The following is a 22,662-nucleotide window of genomic DNA, read 5'->3' as shown; positions in this document are numbered from 1 at the left end:
AGCCCTTGAGCACAATAAAGTACAGCAAAGTACCTATATGATTCCACTTTTTAAATATATGTATGTATATTCTTGTAATGGTATAGATCCTTTCTGAAGAATACACAAAAAATAATCTTCAGAAGACTGATCACGGTAAAAAGATGGCTTATTTTTCAATGTATTACTTTGTCCATTAAAAAAAAGGTTGGGGTGCCTGGGTGGCTCAGTCAGCTAAGTGTCCGACTCTAGATCTCGGCTCAGATCTTGAGTTCATGGTCATGAATTCAAGCTCCACATTAGGAGTGAAGCCTACTCAAAATAAGTAAATAAATTTTTTTAAAAAAGGATAACCACACGGGGCACCTGGGTGGCGCAGTCGGTTGAGCGTCCGACTTCAGCCAGGTCACGATCTCGCTGTCCGTGAGTTCAAGCCCCGCGTCAGGCTCTGGGCTGATGGCTCAGAGCCTGGAGCCTGTTTCCGATTCTGTGTCTCCCTCTCTCTCTGCCCCTCCCCTGTTCATGCTCTGTCTCTCTCTGTCCCAAAAATAAATAAAAAAAAACGTTGAAAAAAAAAATTAAAAAAAAAGGATAACCACACTTTCAAAAGGAAAAAATGTAAAAAACAAACAAAAACCTCTTTTATTAAAAAAATTCATACTTATGTGACTTTTTAGGTGCTCCCTATCCATAAAACATCCATCTGTATCCTCTACTTCTACTAGCCCTTAAGAATTTAGTTTTGGCATCACCTCCTTAATAAAGAGTCTTCCCTAAATAGGGTCCTATTTTCTGTGAAAACATCAGGCAGAAATGAAAATATGTTTCTATGTATTTGTCACTCTAATTCAAACTTGGCTACGAGCTCCCTGAATTTATATCCTACAAACTCAGTACCTATCCCATAAAAAAAGTACCTGTTACACTAGTTATTACAGGTGAGCCATTATTCCAAATACTGACTTTTTGAAACACTTCTAAACAGCTCATTTATTATTTATAGATTGTCCGTACAAATAATGCGACAAGGCTCTTATAACGGAGACTGGATGTAAAAAATGGTAGTTTTGATACCTCTGGTACTAGTTTTTCAGCATCTAAAAAGTCTCAAATACAGATGCAAGTAGTATGATAGTAACAGAAGCAGGTAAGAAAGAAAGCTTGGATTTAATAATGGTTATAACTGTAGAAAACAAAAGTCAAGAGGACCTAGTTCCAGTTGAGATCAATAGACATTTACTAAAACATGGCACCCAGGTCCTTAAGAACTTCCAGGTCCTTTTAGCAGTGTTCTTGAACTTCCTCCAAGTTTTTCTAGGTAACTACACATCTCAAAAGCCCAAAGCTTGAGATGTTTTAGTAACAATGCCAGCAGCTCTTCAGCTCAGTGTGTGAGGAAATGAAATATCACAGTGGTGAGTAGATAGCAAGAAAAACTAAACAAAACAATGGTGTATTTGAGAATGTAGTAAATATGGCCACCTTTGGTAGAGGGTATTTTTTAATACTCCCTTTAAAAGGGGGAGCCCTAATACTCCCTAAAATGGGAGAGCCTGACTGACTCAGTTGGTTGAGCTCACAGTTTGTGAGTTTTATATATAAAAAAGAAAATTATAAAATCAGGGGGAAAGAATACCAAGAATACCAAACCAGGCTAATAAATGCACAATATGTGTTTCATCTGTAAGGAAAGATCACAATGTGTCCACCTGGTAGAATCTGAAAGGAGAGCCAACATTTACTCAACAAACATTTAATGAGTGTAAATTATGCACCAAGCTCATCTTTCATAGATACAAGGGTGCTAAGTGAAACTTAAAGAACAGAAGATAACCAAAAGGTTAAAACACAGCCTTGAAGTTACCAAGCACTAAATCAAGTCTGAGAAAATAATTCTACATAGGACACAGACAGATGCTATTCAACACAGTCATTTATATGGCAAAAAGAACACAAAGTAGAAAAAATAAGTAAAAACTACAAAATAAAAGGTCAAAATTTGCTAGTCTAATTGATTACATACTAATTTTACCTTTTTTTTAATTTAATAACCTAAATAAACAAAACAGACCTATAGATTATAAAATGATAAAACAGGTATCTCCTCCCCAACCCAAAAGAAAACTGTAAGGGGGAAGGGGTAAGACATACACTCAAGTCTCTTCAGACATAAGACAGTCTTTACTGTTTTTAAACATCTCCAGAAAAAGTCAACCATACAATCATTTCAGCGAATGTTTCAGCATTTGACGACTCACTCTTCACAAATGCACTCTAGACTTCCTGGAGATCACAAAACCTTGTCAGGCCCACTGCCCCTTGTGCTGATCCTGGTTTTGCCATCCTACAGGGGAAGAAAGCTTCCCTTCTCTCCTTCAGAATATACTGTTGTCTGGACTTTGCCTAAATGTTCTTCTATCCTTCAACTCCCTCCCCCGCCCCCGCCAGCCACCACCCCTCCAGCCATGTGCTACCCCTCACACCAATCTGCCGAGCTGAAAGCAACTGGCTTCTAATCCCTTAGTTACTTTAAGTGCAGCCTAAGCAAGCAGGATAAAATACCACTGAGAGAAACCTGAAGATATTATAGCTTCAGAGTGAAGATAATATGCACAATTTTTATTCTTTTCCATATAAACTGACATTTAAGAAATCTGCTTCATGCATCCAACAAATGTATACTGAATCCTTACCATATGCTAAGCCCTGTGACAACACTGCATCTTTGTTGTTCAAGTTTCACAAGTGATAGCTATGTAGCCTATTCCACTAGGCAATGAAGACCTTAGACGTCCAGACCCACCCTCCATTTCAACAGATGAGGATGACAAAGTAGAAAATCTCTATTATAAGCCTTTCAAAAAGGAGTCCTAACACTGCAGAAACTGAAAAAAATGGTTCCCACACTTTAGCATGCACCATCATCACCTGTTGACTCAGTGGATCCGGGGTAAGGTCTGATAATCTGCAGTTCTGTCAAGTTCCCAGATGTTGATGCTGCTGGTCAGCATTTTGAGATCCACTGCTCCAGATTAGGGGTTGGCAAACATTTCCTCTAAAAGGCCAGATAAATATTTTAAATTTGAGAAGCCAGTCTCTGTTGCAACTACTCGAAGTGCAAAAGCACCCACAGACAATGTATAAGTGAATGGGTGTGGCCGTGTTCTAATAAATCATTATTTATGGACACTGAAATTTGAATTTCTTATCATTTTCAATAGAATATTTCAATAATATCTTTTCATTTTTTCAACTACTTAAAAATGTGAAACCATTCTTAGCTTGTGAGGTATACAAAAGCAGGCAGTGGGCTAGATTTGGCTAATGAAACATAGTTTGCCAACCCCTGGTTTCTAGATCAATGGTTGGTGCTCAATCCTGGCTCTTCACCAGAAATAGCTCAGAAGCTTTTAAAAGACCCAGATACTTAAGCCCCATCCTGTGAGATTCTGAATTAGTCTAAGCCCTAAGTAATGAACAACCAGGAATAAGAATTACTGATCTTGACCACTATTCTTCCAAGTGATTTCTATTGATATTTAGGGTTTAATAAGCCTTATGAATGAATAAAGGTTTCTTGGGTCAGGTAAGTTTGAAAAATGAAATTTAAAGTCTTTTTACTGTAAGACTTCCCACGATATTATCATAAATATCTAAGAGGATACTATAGTATGCAATATTTTCCAGATTCATTGGACCATCAAATCCATGGATGTAGAATTCTATGAAGCACTTGGGAAACACTGGCCTAAATCTTTCATAAAGAATAACAGATACTTAATATGCAGGTTCATAAAGCTACAGCAAAATCTGAGAGCAGAAATTAATTTAAAAATGAGAAATACAGGGGCGCCTGGGTGGCTCAGTCGGTTGAACATCTGACTTTGGCTCAGGTCATGATCTCGTGGTTTGTGAGTTTAAGCCCTGAGTCAAGCTCTGTGCTGACAGCTCAGAGCCTGGAGCCTGCTTCAGATTCTGTGTCTCACTCTCTCTCTGCCCCTCCCCTGTTCTGTCTCTCTCTCAAAAATAAATAAAACATTAAAAAAAGAGAGAGAAATACAACTGATTCTTTTTTTTTTAATTTTTTTAATGTTTATTTATTTTTGAGAGACAGAGAGACAAACATAGTGTGAGTGGGGAAGGAGCAAAGAGAGAGGGAGAAACAGAAACAGAAGCAGGCTCCAGGCTCTGAGCTGTGAGCACAGAGCCCGATGCAGGGCTCGAACCCACAAACCCTAAGATCATGACCTGAGCTGAAGTTGAACGTTTAAAAGTGACTGAGCCACCCAGGGGCCCCCGAAATAACAACCGATTCTTATCAGAATAATAAAAAAGAAGAACTTCTGGGGCACCTGGCGGCTCAGTTGGTTGAGCGTCTGACTCTTGATTTTGGCTCAGGTCATGATCTCATGGTTGGGAGATCGAGCCTTTCGTCAGGCTCCATGCTGAGTGAGGAGCCTGCTTAAGATTCTCTCTCTCTCGACTTTAAAAAACAACCTAAAATTGCCTGATTAAACAGTTTCACAAGACAAGAAAAGACTTCAATTTATCGTAACAAGCATTTCACTAAATCCTCAAATCTAAATATGAAAAAAGCTTTTTTTTTTTTTTTAAGTTTTTAATTTTGAGAGAGAGAAAGAGGATGTACAACCTGGGGAAGGGCAGAGAGAGAGAGAGAGAGAGAGAGAGAAAGAGAGAGAATCCCAAGCAGGCTCCGTGTTGTCAGTACAGAGCCCAACACAGGGCTTAATCTCACAAACCATGAAATCATGACCTGAGCCAAAATCAAGAGTCAGACGGGCACTCAACTGACTGAGCCACCCAGGTGCCCCTAAATATGAAAAAAAGGTTTTAAAAATACTTTTGAGAGATCACTTCCATCAAACATTTTTAAAATAGGAATGAATGAGCTTCTGAAATGCTAAATAAAATGAGTCAAAATTGAGATAATGGAGGAAAGTAAAAAAGTATTATTTTTAGATATGATTCACTACCTGGAAAACCTAAAATACCTGGTACAACACATACTCAGGAGAACATAACTCTGAGATCTCCGTTATCCGATTACTTTTTAAAATACATTGTCCTCTACAGTAGACAAGTATAGCACATCTCAACTTGTTCTTATTAGAGATAATCGGGGGGGGGGGGGGGGGAGCGGGGAAAAGAACTGGATCTAAATTGAAAAGAGGGAAGTAAAGAGCTAAGAAAGGCAAGCTACTTGAAGTCACAGAACTGACAAATGCCAGAGGATGATACGAATCCTTGCATAGTTCCCAAGCCTGCACTCTCCATTTTGCCACAATGCCAAAGGCAACATTAGCTTAATGGATATTTTTTGAACACTTATTATGCACCAAGCACAGGAATACAAAAATGAGTAACATATCATGTTTTAAAGAGACCTAAGTTAAATAAATTGACCCATTTTTTGGTTTAAAACCTAGGTCTCCTAAGGAGTGCCTGGTTGGCTCAGTCAGTAGAGCATGCAACACTTCATCTTGGGGTAGTGAATTCAAGCCCCACGTCGGGCATGAGGCTTAATTAAAAAAAAAAAAAAAAAAGTAAAGTATTCTCTAAAACTAGATAAAACCTAGGCTTCCTAAATTCAGATTCAGTGATTCTCCTACCTTATAATCCCTATATGTCTAAAAATCGTATATTCTAATACACAAAGTATAGTATTATTCTTCCTGTGTATAATAAATGCCATTTTAATGGTAGAGATAATTCCAAAGTTTTTATTACAAATGTTATTACAAGAGTACCAAAAAGGATCACAACCCAAAAATGACTTTTGTGTGTGTGTTTGCTTTTAAGGCATCCTCAGTGCTGAATGCACACAAAAAATGTAAGAAAACAATTTGGGAATGGGGGAAGGGAGAAGAGGCTGAGTTCTAAGTCAATTTCCAAAGCAAACTCCTTCAATTCAGATATATATATATATGTTTATATATATATAAATATATATATGTTTATATATAGAAGAAAATACACGAGTGATATGTGAGTCAAAATTTACTGATATTTTAATGTAATCACTTAGAAATGTGAATATTCAAGTGACTTTAGATAGTCATTCTCAGCAGTCTTTTAAGAAAATTTCAGGTAATTCAACATCTGTACAGCTTGGAGAAATGTGGGCTTAAAAATAATAAACTTCAGTGGATTTATGCTAGATGAACATCTATATTCATTAACAAATCTGCAAAAGGCTCGGTATCACATCTTAACTGTTCAACATTTCTGATCACTGACAAGATAAAGACCAAGAAATTATACTGAAACAGCAAAAAAAACCTTCAGAAAATCACCAATTTCCCTTTCATTTCTCCCATTCCACAAAGTAGAAGCCAAAGCTGGCTATCTGTCATTCTGAGACAAGGGAGAAATATAAAAAGCAAGCAAGGTTTTCCAAAACAACTTGAGAAAAAAAATCCCATGAAAATGCCCTAATAATACAGACCAAAGGGAGACCCATTCAGGAGAAGAACCAGGGAGCAGAGTAAAATAGAAGGACTCTCATCATCTACCAATTAATCTACAAACAATATACATGTAGAGATTCTAATCACTTTAAAAGAAAATAATACATGGGGATATTTGAACTTTAAAAATCATTCTTTGGATAAAGTGATTCTGGTATAAACAGGAGAGAAGTGATTTTCTCAAAACGTTGGTGACCTCTGGCCAAGTAAAATGATGATAAAACCATTTTAAGATAAGGTTTCTTTACAAATAAAAACTATACTTACCACAATCCATTCAGCAATGTTTTCATAGAGCTCTGGACTAAAAATTGCTTTTTTAAGCCTAGCTAGAGGGCCATCAGCATCTACTAATCTGCATCGCATGAAAACATCACAGTAGCCTCTAAAATCATTGCAGGGGGATCCAGGTTGCAAGGTGATGGTTCGACCAACGAAGTGCTTGCTCCACTGCAGAGACCCTGTACTGGCACAAGTTGATGGATCCACTGGAAAAGAAGTGCCAAATATAAGTTGAAGGTCAGATTTCCTACCAGGCTAGCTGGGGAGAGAGGGAGGAAAGGAAAAAACTGCCTAAAGTCATTACCATGACATGTTATATAGACTTTCATTCGTTAGGCTAGATAACATCACAGGTAATTTGCCTTAAGTATACAACATATGGGTGCCCGGGTGGCTCAGTCGGCTGAGTGTCCGACTTTGGCTCAGGTTATGATGTCACAGTTCGTGAGTTCGAGTCCAGCATCAGGCTCTCTGCTGTCAGCAAAGGGCCCACTTCTGATCCTCTGTTCGCCTCCCTCTTTGCCCCTTCCCCGCTGGTTCTCTTTCTAGCTCAAAATAAATAAATAAACTTTAAAAAATACATATATAAACAAACAGCCAGCAACTCTTGACTTAGTAACCTACAATGGCTTTAAAACCCTCTAACAGTTTTTATACTAATTATTGCCCTAAAGCTGGAAGGTTTTTGTCTGGCTTATCGTTTTTAAAACACTGTAGGGATGATAATACTAGAAATACAATGCTGCACCACACTTGAAAATTTCCACGTAGGATTGGTTTAGGTGGAAATTATCTGTCCAAACTGGATATCAAACTTTAATCCTTAAAATTTTGGGGCGCCTGGGTGGCGCAGTCGGTTAAGCGTCTGACTTCAGCCAGGTCACGATCTCGCGGTCCGTGAGCTCGAGCCCCGCGTCAGGCTCTGGGCTGATGGCTCAGAGCCTGGAGCCTGTTTCCGATTCTGTGTCTCCCTCTCTCTCGGCCCCTCCCCCGTTCATGCTCTGTCTCTCTCTGTCCCAAAAATAAATAAACGTTGAAAAAAAAAATTTTTTAAATAAAAAAAAATAATAATAATAAATAAATAAATAAATAAATAAAAAATTTAGCAGAAAAATGGGGTGCCTGGCTGGCTCAGTCAGTAGAGCAAATGACCCTTGATTTTGGGGTCGTGAATTTGAGCCCCACACTGGGGGTAGCGTTTACTTAGAAAAATTTTTTTTTTAGGAAACAATTAGGTTTTGAAACAGATTTTATATTCTTGCATTTTAAAAGCTTACTCTTGGGGCGCCTGGGTGGCGCAGTCGGTTAAGCGTCCGACTTCAGCCAGGTCATGATCTCGCGGCCCGTGAGTTCGAGCCCCGCGTCAGGCTCTGGGCTGATGGCTCAGAGCCTGGAGCCTGTTTCCGATTCTGTGTCTCCCTCTCTCTCTGCCCCTCCCCCGTTCATGCTCTGTCTCTCTCTGTCCCAAAAATAAATAAATGTTGAAAAAAAAAAAAAAATTTAAAAGCTTACTCTTCTTCATGCAGCAGACATGGCATAATTCCTTATCATCTTTGCCATCAGAACTGGCACAGGTACACTCCTCCAAGCCATACTTCTCACAGATAGAACCTGCACATTGCTGAAAGAAAAATAAAAGACAAATTATTTAATCCCTATACAGTCAAGCCTATAATTCATAGTAATAGACAAATATACACGTCCAATGCTAATATAATTAAATAGAAATAAAAGTGGGGGGGCAAGCATAGATTAGCATCAGAAACGGATCACATAAACACATTTGAAAAAGAGGTAAGTGCAAAAAATACAGGAAATCTTTCAAAGAAATGACAACTTAAAAAAAATCTAAACAAAACAAAAACAGAGAAGAGATTAGATGAGCATCAATTTTACATTGATTATTGCTCCTTTGTAAGACGAGAAAAATGAAATTTTCCTCATGTACAGGAAAGTGATTATTTAGCCAAGAAAGCTTTAAACACTTCACAGAGAAAATGACCAGAAGAGTTCTTTTATATGGGCTGTTAAAAACTAATTTATAAAGCTCAAAAGCAGTACAAATCATGTGCCTAGTCATACAACTATTTTTCTCTAGAGACCATCAAACATATGCAGTGGAAAGACGAAAGGTAAGTCAGTAACTAATTGAATGCCACCAGGCACTTATGCCACATGATACATGCATGGCTTTATGGGGAAACAGGGCTCTTATTGAAACAGGGACTGGGATTAATGGCTGTAACTCTGCAGCTTTAAATGACAAACAATTATTCTGAAAAAGCAGGTTTTATAAAACTAAATAAAAGCTTATAAGTCAAATGCTTACCCCATTAATGCACACTTGTGTATGCCTATTACAGTCTGTAAAGTTTGGTTTAGGATCAGAGGCTGGGCACAGAGCTGTGATGCCATTACATATTCCTTCTTTTGCACAGTCTGAATCATCCCGACACTTCTCAGTTTTTGATTTGAATGCACACTGTGCTGTACAACAGGGACCTTGACTTGGGCTAGAATTAACATTGAAGTGTTTAAAGAAAATGACTAGGATATTTCCTATATACATAGATATGGTCCTAATTTTTAAATCATCAATCTCATCTTTTAAATGTTAAGTAGGTTACTGGTATAAAACTTCAAATTTTGGACTAAGAGGCTGCTAAATTTCAACATTTATAAGTGTAAATTAAAAAATGATTGTCTTATTTTTACAATCAATGCATACTATATTCAACAGTCTTACTCTACTTGTCTCTAGTGAAATGCTACAATAGGAAATGGATTTAATATCAGGTGAGTTATCAAGTGTTTTTCACAGCACATCATACATTGGTCAATTCATCAATTTTTCTCACATTTATATGCTAAAATCAAACTAGGTACACAGACCAACCATTTAAAAAGTCTTGCACAAACAACATTCTATAGCTTATATCTATCACTACCCAAGCCAGTTTGACAAGTAAAATGATCATATGACACTAATGACAAGAGTCTATGAAATGCTCATTTCCTAAATATTTAAAGTTAAGATTCTAAACATACAGATGACAGTCACATTTTTAAGTTAGGAACTAAACAGTGTGTACTCTATTGAGCATCCCTGCATGTCTTTAACACCCACCACACAAGTTACAATTACAAGCAGCTCCATCTGCCAACCACAGCGCACTTACCAATTCTACTCTGGAAAAATAAATAAAAGCAAATAAAGACAAAGTTTCAAAACCATATGCATCTCTTAGTGTCAGTTTTAAATCAGTCCTAAGTGCCTTCAGATGACTGACAGGAGCACGAGCACTACCAGAACCGGCCAGGTACCTGCACTGCTTCCCAGGCTTCAGCTTGCATTTCTTCCCCTCTGGCTGGTTTGCATCATAGCAGCACTCGTCCTTACACTGGTCACTGTAGCCACAGTCACATTCTTCACCTTGCTCTACCATCCCGTTTCCACAAATAGGCTGGCCAGATTCTGAAGACAACAAATAAAACAAAGTAAGCACTGTATGCACATGTTAATTTGATTTAAAATCCACAGGGGCGCCTGGGCGGCTCAGTCGGCTAAGCGTCTGACTTCAGCTCAGTCACGATCTTGCGGTCCATGAGTTCGAGCCACGCGTTGGGCTCTGGGCTGATGGCTCAGAGCCTGGAGCCTGTTTCCGATTCTGTGTCTCCCTCTCTCTCTGCCCCTCCCCCATTCATGCTCTGTCTCTCTCTGTCTCAAAAATAAATAAAAACGTTAGAAAAAATTAAAATAAAAAAAATAAAATCCACAAACTCTTCAGAGCCTCATTACAAAGGAAGAAGGGATACTTGATGAATACAAAAAGTAGAAAAAGCCAGGAATCTAGAAATTAGGAGATGTAAATTCAATTCTCACAGTGGCACAGTCACTAACTAGCAATGTAGCCTTGGGCAAGTCACTTCCTTTTTGTGGGGCCTCAGTTTCTTACAGTAAAACAATTTGACATTATGGTCCCCCTGGTCCCCTCGAAGGTTCCTTCTGGGAATGGTAATATCTATTTAGGCCACGCCACATTCAACTTTACTAAACAAAGACTGCACTATTTACATATTGTGTAATTCATACACAAATATGAATTAAGTTAGTGCTTTATCACCCAGAAAAAATTAAACCTTTTGTATTAACAAAAAATTTCAAACTCACATTAGAAGTAGTAAAGGAATAAATACAATGAACTCCCATGTACCACTTAGCTTAAACAACTATCAACAAAATGCTATAAACAATTCCACCTAACATATTTATTTGTTCTTGTAAATACTCCAGGATGAATCTAAGAGTTAGGCGTTTTTTGTTTTTGTTTTTTAATCTAACCATAATAGCATCATCACATCTAACAAAATTAACAATATGCTTAATAACATCTAATAGCCAATCCATGTTCAATTTCCTCAACTGTCTTTTTACAATTGGTTTATTTAAACCAAGTTCCACACAAGGCTCCTCAACCCCATACCTACTTTTGGTGGATGGTTGATATGTGTCATATGTTTTTTTAATATATAACAACAGACTCCCTCTGTTTTTTTTATTTTTACACTATTTACTTGTTAAAGAAATTGGATCATTTTGTCTAATGGAATTTCCCACATTGTGTTTGGCTGACTGTATCCTAGCCAACAAATATTTTTTTTAAACGTATGTTAATTTTGCTCCTCAGCTAGACCCAAGCTCCTTTAGGGAAGAACCACATATTATTTATATCTTTTGTATTCCCACAGAGCCTAGCCATATTGGATCAAATCTTGGCTCATTAAAGTTAGACAGTCTGGTCTAAACATGGTGAATAATTTTAGAAAAAATTTTAGGGTCTTTTAAAGTTCTTTAATTTTGTCAATGGGGCTTAAAATCGAAAGAGGAATGTTACTCTTTTAAGTTCATAAAATCACAGAACTTTAGCCATCTGTAGGGAAATGATAAAAATCAAATGTCTTCACTTTACTGAAAAGAAAACGAAGTTTCAGAGAGCCTGTGACTTGCTGTAACCACACGCTCCAGTATGGGCAAATAGCAGACCAGACCCAGGATTCTGAGATCTAAAATGTGATGCTCTGCTCTTTCTGCTACATCAAATCAATGTGGGAAACAGTTGTAGCACAACTGTTGTAGTTGTAGGCTTCAAATTGAGAACTGAGTAAATAGAAGGGAACACATCTTAAACACAAGGCATATCTGAATCCAAACTACTCTAGAAAGACTAGCTTTGTATTTGGAAAGTGCATTCTTATCCTTAACCACATCAAATATTAAAGGAAATCTTAGAGCTAACTGAAGTTCTATCCGTCTCTTTCATTTTATACCACCTCTTTTGTTCTCTAGAACTAGAAGCATGCACATGGACATATATACCAAGTAAATAAAAATGATTTTTCTAAGGTCTAGTAATAATCATTTCAGAATTCATGTGACATGTAATTCAGGAAAAAAGGAAAAATGATCAAGTTAGAAAACCTCTGATGCAATATTTACTACACATTGGTTTTTATCTCACACAGAAATATTACCTCAAATAAGCTATAACACATAGGGGAGCAAATTTAATTTAATTTAAATGCAAAAATTATAATATATACATATCTCATTACAATTTAAGAAATTTTCCTACCATAAGACCTATAAAACAATATATCATTAAAAAAAAATTTTTTTTTCAACGTTTATTTATTTTTGGGACAGAGAGAGACAGAGCATGAATGGGGGAGGGGCAGAGAGAGAGGGAGACACAGAATCGGAAACAGGCTCCAGGCTCCGAGCCATCAGCCCAGAGCCTGACGCGGGGCTCGAACTCACGGACCGCGAGATCATGACCTGGCTGAAGTCGGACGCTTAACCGACTGCGCCACCCAGGCGCCCCAACAATATCTCATTTTTAAAAGACCACTTCAATCAGAAAGTTTATTGTGAAAACCCGGTTTACAAATGAACAATCTCTGCAGCACTTCTACATTAAGAAGTTTTAGAGAAACTACCAGTGATAACAACAATGGTAACATGAGTGTAATTTTAATATGCCCTTTTAAAACAAATAGAAGGCCTTAAAAGAAAAAGCCAATCAAAATAAGTAAAAATCGAAATTTGGACCTGACCAAAATTTTATTTTTCTGGGAATGATTCTGGGAAGAGGATAAAATGACAAGCTACAGAATGGGAAAAAATATTTGCAGATCAATATCTGACAAAGGACTAGTATCTAGGCTGTGTAAAGAAGTCTTAAAACTCGACGCCTAGGTGGCTGAGCTGGTTAAGCTTCTGACTTCAGTTCAGGTCATGATCTCATGGCTCGTGAGTTTGAGCTGTCAGCACAGAGCCCGCTTCAGGTCCTCTGTCTCCCTCTCTCTCGCCCATTCCCCGCTGGTGTTCTCTCTCTCTCTCTCTCTCTCTCTCTCTCTCTCTCTCTCCCTCTCTCTCTCTCTCTCTCTCTCTCTCTCTCACACACACACACACACAATAAACAAACAAACAAACACACTTAAAAAAAAAAACTTTTAAAACTCAACAGAAAAAAACCCAATGAGAAATGGCCACGAAACATGGACATTTCACCAAAGAAGATATACAGGTGGCAAATAAGGACATGAAAAGATGATCAACATTTTTACTCACCAGAAAAAATACAAATACAAAAACCACAACACAATATCACTGTCCTATCAGAATGGATAAAATAAAAACAGTAAAAATGCCAAAAGCTGGCAAAGATACAGAGAGATCAGATCACTTATACATTGCTGATAGGAATCTAAACTAATACGTCCACGCTGGAAAACACTTTGAGAGTTCTGTATAAATAAGAGCAAACAATTACTATTTGATCCATTAACTGGATTTGGGGGCATTTATCCCAGAGAAATTAAACCTTTATGTTCACATAAAAAACCTGCACATAAATGTTTATAGCTGCTTTCTGCATAATAGCCAGAAACTGAAGACAGCCCAGACAGCCTTTAACAGGTGAGTGGTTTAGACAAACTGTGGAACATCCATACCATTGAACACTACTCAGCAATAAAGACAAACTCCTGATACAGATAACAATTTGAATGCATCTTCAGGGAATTATGCTGAGTGAGAAAAAGCCAATCTCAAAAGGTTTAAATATTATGTGATTCTATTTATATAACATTTTTGCAGTGACAAAATTTTAGAAATGGAGAATAGTGAGGGAATTAGCAGGACGGAGGGAGGTGTGTTTGCCCTCAGGTAACTTACATCTTGTCAAACAGGACAGGAACCCAAACACACGTAATACAAGGTAGAATATTTAGAACACATTAAATGCCACAAGAGAAGCATAGCAGGTGAATGGACACACAAAATGTGGTATATCCACATAACGGAATATTATTCAGCCATAAAAAGAATGGCATTCTGATACATGCTACAACTTGAATGCATGCTAAGTGACATAAGCCAGATATGGAAGGTCAAATATTGTCTGATCCCACCTATATGAGGTACCTAGAAATGGCAAATTCAGAGACAGAAAATAGATTAGAAGTTACCAAGAGCTAGGGAGAGAGGGAAGCAGGAATTACTGCTTAGTGATTGCACAATTTCTATTTGGAGGGATGAAAAAGTTTGGAAATGAATAGTGATGATGGTAGCACAACACTGTGAATGTACTTAATGCCACTGAATTATAACTTAAAATTAGTTTAGATACACATTTTGTGTATTTTTTATTTCTATTTATTTTATTTATATCATACATGTTTTATACCTTTTTTTCTTTACCATTAGAAAACAAGAATTTCATGGTGGCTTTATTCATATTGTCCAAACCTGAAGAGCCCAGGTGTTCATCAACAGAAGAGTGGATGAGTGAAGTGTGATATATTCATACAATGCAATACTAAGCAATAAAATAGAACAAAACACTAATGATGAATCTCAAAATATGCTGAATGAAAGCAGCATAAGGTTTTTCTTCCCACAAAAGAATAAAAACCATATGATTCCACTTATATGAAGTAAAACAAGCAAAATTTCTCTATAGTTAAATAAATCAGAATAATGGTTGCCTATGAGAGTGTCCTGGGGGGAAGAAAATGACCAGGAAGGGAAATGAAAGAACTTTCCGGAGTGACAGAAATATTCTCTATTTTGATAGGTGCTTAGGTTACACAGGTAAATACATTTGTCAAAGCTCATTAAATGGTGGACTTATGGTACAACATTTCACTTATGTTAATTAAAAAAAAAAAAAGAAGAACCACAAAGAATACTGAACTTTAGTCAATTTTACAGGCTGAAGTATTTGGGAGTGAAGTACACTTATGTCTACAATCCACTTTACAACAAAAAACATGGATGGAGGGGATGGATAAGTTAATAAACAGCGACAGAGTAAATACAGCAGAGTTGTAATAGTTATTAAATGCAGATGGTAGGTGCATGGGTGTTTCAAATTTTCTGAATGTTTGAAAATATATGTTGGGAAAATATACATACCAACAAAACAGTTGTTTCTCTTCTTCTCAAGAACTTGGCTTATATTTCTAATACTACAGAGTGAGAATTTATTGTTGTTAAGTTTGTCCCCGGATGTTGCTCTTGCATACATGATGTAATTGCCATTTTCTTTTTGTCCTAAATTCTTAGATTCTCCTGGAGTGCACTCTGTTCCAGAATCATGCTGCCAAACAGAATATAGAGTTACATAAACAGGAAGTAAAATAAGGTTTTCGGGTCATCTGACTGAATGTAATTTTCTCACCAGAAGAACAATGGAAGCTTGTGGACTCTCCTGTAAAAAAAGATCCTACAATTGTTTTAGACTGTGAGAAGGAAAACAATTTGCTCTTTTAGGGGTCCTGTCTTAGAAGGGAAGGAAAAATGAGTGCAGGTCTAGCCACAACAATTTATAGCTCTGTAAATAGGAAGTAGAATGGAGGACAAACCATGATAAAGTCTATCAAAAATAAGTTCACCATGCACCACTATGTTTATTGCAGCATTATTTACAATAGCCAAATTATGGAAGCAACCCAAATGTCCACTGACAGATGAATGGATAAAGATGTTGTACATATATACAACGGAATATTATTTAGCAATAAAAAATGAAATCTTGCCATTTGCAACAACATGGATGAAGCTGGAGAGTATAATGCTAAGTGAAATAAGTCAGTCAGAGAAAGACAAATACCATATGAATTCACTCATGTGGAATTTAAGAAACAAAAGAAATGAACAAAGAGAGGAGGGAAAGAGAGAGAAAGTGAGAGACAAACCAAGAAACAGACTCTTAACTTCAGAGAACAAACTGATAGTTACCAGAGGGGAGGTGGGCAGGGGGGTGTGGATGGAATAGGTGAAGGGGATTAAGAGTACACTTATCACAATGAACACTGAGTAGTGTATGGAATTGCTGAATCACTGTATTGTCCACCTGAAACTAATATAACAGTGTATGTTAACTCCACTGGAATTAAAATTAAAAACAATAAAAATGAAAAAAAAATAAGCTTGCCTACTTTCAAAACTAGTAACAGGAATATAAACTTAAAATGACTATTCTTTAACATATATGACATTCTTTACTATGACTAGTTCAGAGAAGACAGAGATGGGGAAAAACAGGAAACAAAAGAGAATGGCATGAGGCTAAGTACATACAAGATAGACATCTAACAGAGTTGACTTATTAACTAAGTACATAAAAAAGATAAGTAAATGCTATTTTTAAATGAAAATTAAGAAAAGCTAAGAGGTAAAACTAAAACACTGTTCTCAGAATAAAACAGGAGACGTACATGTACATGTACACAAAATATTTATGGTGTTGGCAAATATTACTGAAGTATCAGATACATACAGAAAAGTGCAAAGTACCAACTACAGCTCCATGAGTTTTCTCAAAGTAAATATTCTTATGTGACCAGTGCTGAGATTAACTAACAGAATACTACCAGATCACAGAAGCTTCCCCCTCCTTCCTTCCTCCCCCAGGAGGTATACATTAAAAAAACAAACAAACAAACAAACCAGGGCACCTGGGGGGCTCAGTTGGTTAAGCATCGGACTTCAGCTCAGGGCATGATCTCACAGTTCATGAGTTCGAGCCCCGCATTCGGGCTCTGTGCTGACAGCTCAGAGCCTGGAGCCTGCTTTGGATTCTGTGTCTCCCTCTCTCTCTCCCCCTCCACTACTCCTGTTCTGTCAGTCTGTCTGTCTCAAAACTAAACAAACATTAAAAAACAAACAAACAAACCTCACAATGCTCCTCAAACAACAATGCAGAACTTGTCAGAAAGGGTGAACATATTTGGGTCCTAGAGTAAAGTTCTTCTATTTAATTAAATTGTCATTTGAATACAATTCTACCCTCCAGAAAGAAAGAATGCCCAAGGGCATTCTGTTTCTTCTTGGAGCCCATCTAAGTTACTTTCATTTTCTACTCCCTAATCTGAAGCAACTATTTTTTTTAAGATTTACTATTATTATTATTATTATTTTATGTAAGTCATCTCTACACCCAGGATGGGACTTGAACTTACGATCCCAAGATCGTGTTACATGCTCTTCCAACTGAGCCAGCCAGGCAACCCTTGAAGCAACTTAAAAAGCAACTTAAAAATAAGACCTCTACTATCACATTTATTCTTTATGATACCTCCTGCTGTTCTCCTGAAAATACATTCAGCATTTAACAATTCTTTACTGTTCTCCAATATTAGCTTGCTTTATATTTTCATTCTATAGAATTCAATTTGGTTTATGATAATATAGGACACTGAAATTATTCTCAGCATTAGAATTTTAGAAAAAGAAAATAAATCCCAATACTGTATAACTCTTGATATTATCACAAAATATTTATACATTTCAATTCAATAAATATTAGCATGTGTCCAGTATTCTAGGAGGAACTAAAACAGAATATAAAAATACAAGGATGAGTTAAGCACTATCCCTAGCCCTTAAAGGCCTTACAATCTACTTTAAAGAGATAGCATATTTTGATATCCCTGCCTAGTCTCTTTGTCCCATAAATCCATTACAGGTTAATGAAGAGTACCTGGCTGGCTCAGTTGGTAGAGGGTGTGACTTTTTTTTTTTTTTTTTTTTTCATTATTGAGAGACAGAGACAGACAAAGCATGAGCAGGGGAGGGGCCAAGAGACGGGGAGACACAGAATCCGAAGCAGGCTCCAGGCTGTGAACTGTCAGCACAGAGCCCGATGCGGGGCTGGAACTCACAAACCACGAGATCATGACTTGAGCCGAAGTCGGACGCTTAACCAACTGAGCCACCCAGGCGCCCCTAGAGTGTGTGACTCTTAATCTTGGGGTCGTGAATTCAAGCCCCACATTGGGCACATAGCTTGCTTGCTTATTTACTTGCTTATATACATACACACAAACAAACAGGTATCACTAATCAATTATTACTTAACTAGCCCAAAGGACATTGTAATCGATCATTCTTAATGGCAATGGAAAGAGTAACAGGTTATAAACGAGACTACCAGCTATTTGTATTTGTCATCCTCACAACAGGGGACAAACAAACACACCAATAATCAAAACATACAACAGAATATACAGGCTATCTTGACCGTACCCCAAAAAGTGCTGAGAGTTCAAACAGTTTTACAAAGAAACTCTAATCTTAGTTTGACAAGAAAACGGAAAAACTTTTCTCTGACTGTAAAAACAATACATACTCTTTTAGAAAATTTAGAAAATATAGATTAAAATTTTCTATCATAATCAACCAACCATAATAACTACTATTAACAGTTCGGTCCACAGTATTTCTGACCTGACTTGTACCTAGTCATACCATATTTTAATGCAAAATTTGAACTATACCATTTGTACAATTACATACATGGTTTCTTTCAGCTTAACAGTATAAGGCAAGCACTGATTTTTAAATGATTGCAGAGCATTCCAGGATACTTTCCTATTGTGGGGTCATTTAGGCTGCTTAAAATTCTTTGCTACTAAAAATGAAACTGCAGTGGGTACTTTTTATTTTTTAATGTACATAAATCTTTGACAGATTCTGCATTTTTCTTTTAGTTGGATTCCCAGTGGTAGTTTCTGATCAAACATTTTAAGGGTCTTGATATCTACTGACAAGTAACTGAAAAAGGGGCTATATCAATTTATATTACATAATAACATGGATCAAGATTTCAGTAGGCAGAGATGGGAAGGAACTGGATTTCTGGCAGAAGGAAAATTTTCAAGGACTATAAATTACTTATTTTGACACGAGAAGGCAGTTAACACTGGAAATATACTTAAACCCAAATGATGGAAAGCCCTAAATGCTAAGATTAGGAAACTGTATCAGCAATATTAGCAGGTACAGGACATAAGGTTGTAAACACAAGTGACATGATCAAAACAATCAGAACTATAACCTAGACAACGATTACTTTGGTAAGAGTAAACACATAACTTGCATACTGAGAGACAGAAACTAGTGTCATTATGATTATAACTTCCCAAAGTTTTAATGGTTAACAACAGGTGTGCAGTAAAGATTTGGGATAAGATAAATAAATAAAAGAGACAGTGTGAACCACTCAGAGAGAAAGTAGCACTGACAAAGTACAGATGTACAACAGGAGAGATAAAGACAGATTTCAGATAAAGATGTCAAAGGGGATCGGCTCAGGAATTTATGGTTCTGGCTGCTCTATTAAAGTACTTATAAATATTTACCCCACATAGGAATGGGGTGTGATTGAGCATGGTAGAGTCATTAAAAGTAATCTCGTATGAGGAAAAGATAGCAGACTATGCAAAGAATGCGAACCAATTTATCCATTAAACAAAAAGCATTAAGTAATATGAAATTAATATACTAAAAAAAGAAAATCTCTGGCAGCTGGGTAGAGAACAGATTACACAGGAAATGAAGAGAACAGATTATAGATTTCCTACTCCACATGTGGTCTGCAGACCAGGGGCAGCTACAGCATCACCTGAGAGTGTCTTAAAAATTCAGAAACTTGCCTCCCCCAATGGAAATGGAATCTGTATTTTAAGATCCCTGGTAATTTGTATGCACATTAAAAATTGGGAGGCCCTAGACTAAAGGACAGAGCAGTAGCTAAAGGATACCACAACTCCCCTAGTAAGGGCTGGAATCAAAGGGACTGGGAGAGAAAAGAGAATATTTACTTGCCCTTGAAAAAGCAAACTAACCATAAACAATAGTCCGATTACATAAAGAGAAACCACATTGGGTTTTGAACCTCTATAACGCTTTCAATATATATTGAAAAAAATATATATCGAACTCAAGAACAGAACAAACAAAAGAACAGATCATAGAAGCAATCAAGAAGTAGAGAGATTGAACACATTTTAAACAGTTTATCCAAGAGCATTGATAATAATCTATCAATTTCTAATAGAGACTTAGAAGAATAAAGGCTTGCAACTTAATGAGATGGGACTTCCAGTTTACAAACTGGGAGAAAATTAGAGAAGTGCATTTGAGGATGTGAAGCTCCAAGTATTTACTGTTTTTCTAAACTCATGAAAACTTCCATTTTTTTAAGTGATATGGTGCAAGTAAAATGAATTCATGTATAGCTGTCAAATGAAATTTTCTCAAATTTGTTATTTAATAAGCCTACCAAAATCACAAAGAGATTATCTTTCAGTATTTTGTATTTGTGTGTGCATTAAGCTTTAGGTCCCCTGAACATCAATATAATTAACTGAGGACTAAATGATACCAAAGAATTGTTAATTCTGTCAGGTATCATAACCACATCATGGTTATGTAAGAAAATGTTTATTTCTTTAGAAATGTATACTGAAATATGTAAGGATGAATAAATTTGCTTCTAATACCTTACAAAAAGAAAGAAATACAGAAAGGACATGTGGCAAAATCTTGATACCTGTTGCATCTAAATCAGAGACTGGCAGCCCATAGCCCATTTCTATATGGCGTAAGCTAAGAATGGTTTCCCGTGTTTCCAGAATTGTAAAAACAACAGAAAAACATGTATTGTCTCCAAAACCTAGAATGCTTACTAGCAGTCTCTTTACGGAAGAAGTGTTGATGCCTGCTCTGGACGATGGGCATGTAAGAATTTATTGTACCATCTTTCTCTACTTTTCTGTATGTTACAATTTTTCATACTGAAAAATTTTTAAATACCGCGTTCCACTCCACACTCAAGATAAATCTACTAAACCACAGTAACGTTTTAACAGAAACCAAGCAAAAAAATTAAAAAACAAAAAACAAAAAACACTCCAAGTTTGCAACATTCAAAATGTACTTTTAACAATGAAAAGTGATCCTCACTGAGCAGATATTTGAATGAATCACATACCAGGCACTGTTCTAGGATCAGCAGACAGCGAAGTGAATGAAACAGACAAAATTCCTTGCCTTCATAGAATCCTGCATTGTTATGCTTACTCTTCTTATTTGACTCACAAATATTCTACCTTCCTCCCTTTCCGTATTGTCAAGGACATTACTGTGTGTTCCAATATATAAAAACTAACATCAGTCAACTATACTTCAACTAAAAAAATCCCTAAACATTCACATGTACTTGTTTTCAATGCAAACAAACAAATCATTCAACATAAAAGCTAGGTTAGTAACTTTCTGAAAATCAAATAATTAGACAATACTTACTGGAGATCCAAAGTTATGTCCAACTTCATGAGCAAAAGTAATGTGAGAGACTTTGGGGGGTACATGAGACCCATAGTTCTGAACAGTAATAATTCCAGTGTTTAAGGACTTCTTCTTACCATCTGAATACAGCTTACTTTTTTCACATATTCCTCCAGAGCTTCCTAATTCAGAACAGAAGATGGCTAAATTAGCATCTATTTACCCCTCAAAATAACTTTCTAATATATGCTATATTAAATTAAAACATGTTATATATCCCACTTATATCAAGTACTCAGAAGCTTTTTTAGTCCAAGATTAGGAAGTCATTTCAAGTAAGTTTTAGTGGTACACATAAAGGAAGTGCCAGGATGTAGAACAAGGCCCTTAATAAAATGTTCTTCATAATCGAAGTATTCCCCAATTTTTGCTCCCATCAATTTAGCAAAACAAGTATTTAAGTTTCTGTTAAATCTGAATATATCTGTATTTATGCTGTCAAAGCCTATATACCTTTTCATGTTAAAAAATTACATTTAATTTAAATGAAAGTTGAACAAAATATGCTCAAGTAGATTCTGAGAAAGTCACTTCTACAAATAATAGCAGTGATGCATAGGAGTATGTAATTCACTATCCTGAAAGGCAATACACAATATATTTTTTAAAAGAGAAAATAATTAGTGGTTGCCAGGGGCTGGTGGGCAAGTGAAGAGAAGGACAGGGAGAGATTTGTAAAAGGGTACAAATTTCCAGTTATAGAATGAGTAAGGTCAGAGCGCCTGGGTGGCTCAGTTGGTTAGGCATCTGACTCTTGGTTTCGGCTTAGGTCACGATCTCACGATTTGTGAAATCAAGCCCCACATAGGGCTCTGTGCTGATAGCATGGAGTCTACTCTCTCCCTCTCTCTCTGCCCCTCCCCAGCTTGCACACACTCTCTTTCTCAAAATAAATAAACTTTTAAAAAAAATTAAAAATAAAAAAATAGAAGGAATAAGGTCTAAGTAGCTAATGTATACATAACATGATGTGTATAGTTGATAACACTATATTGTACAAATGAAATTTGCAGAGTGTAGAACTTAAATATTCTCAACGAAAATAAACAAATAAATATGTGAGGTGATGGATGTGTTACTCAAGGGGAGGAAATCCTCTCACAATGTATATGAATATCAAATCATCATATTGTACACTTCAAATATCTTACTATTTTATTTGTCAATTATACCTCAATAAAGCAGAGGAAAAAAGAAAAGAATTATGTCCAGTAG

The 22,662-nt window shown here is 36.6% G+C and overlaps 1 protein-coding gene across 1 annotated transcript in view; it reads right to left on the bottom strand.

The window, feature by feature from the left end:
- Nucleotides 1-22,662, bottom strand: part of ADAM10 (ADAM metallopeptidase domain 10) — a 137,540-nt gene that overhangs the window by 8,969 nt on the left and 105,909 nt on the right. Inside the window, exons 9-14 of the mRNA XM_047862744.1 lie at nt 21,406-21,569; nt 15,229-15,412; nt 10,074-10,224; nt 9,079-9,262; nt 8,262-8,370; nt 6,735-6,955 (exon numbers count right to left, since the gene is read on the bottom strand). Coding sequence (XP_047718700.1) covers nt 6,735-6,955; nt 8,262-8,370; nt 9,079-9,262; nt 10,074-10,224; nt 15,229-15,412; nt 21,406-21,569 — 1,013 coding nt within the window. The remainder of the gene's footprint in view (nt 1-6,734; nt 6,956-8,261; nt 8,371-9,078; nt 9,263-10,073; nt 10,225-15,228; nt 15,413-21,405; nt 21,570-22,662) is intronic.

Source organism: Prionailurus viverrinus, chromosome B3 (genome assembly GCF_022837055.1).
Source record: "Prionailurus viverrinus isolate Anna chromosome B3, UM_Priviv_1.0, whole genome shotgun sequence".
In the NCBI taxonomy this organism is placed as follows: domain Eukaryota; kingdom Metazoa; phylum Chordata; class Mammalia; order Carnivora; family Felidae; genus Prionailurus; species Prionailurus viverrinus.
This window is presented reverse-complemented; position numbering and strand designations above follow the sequence as displayed.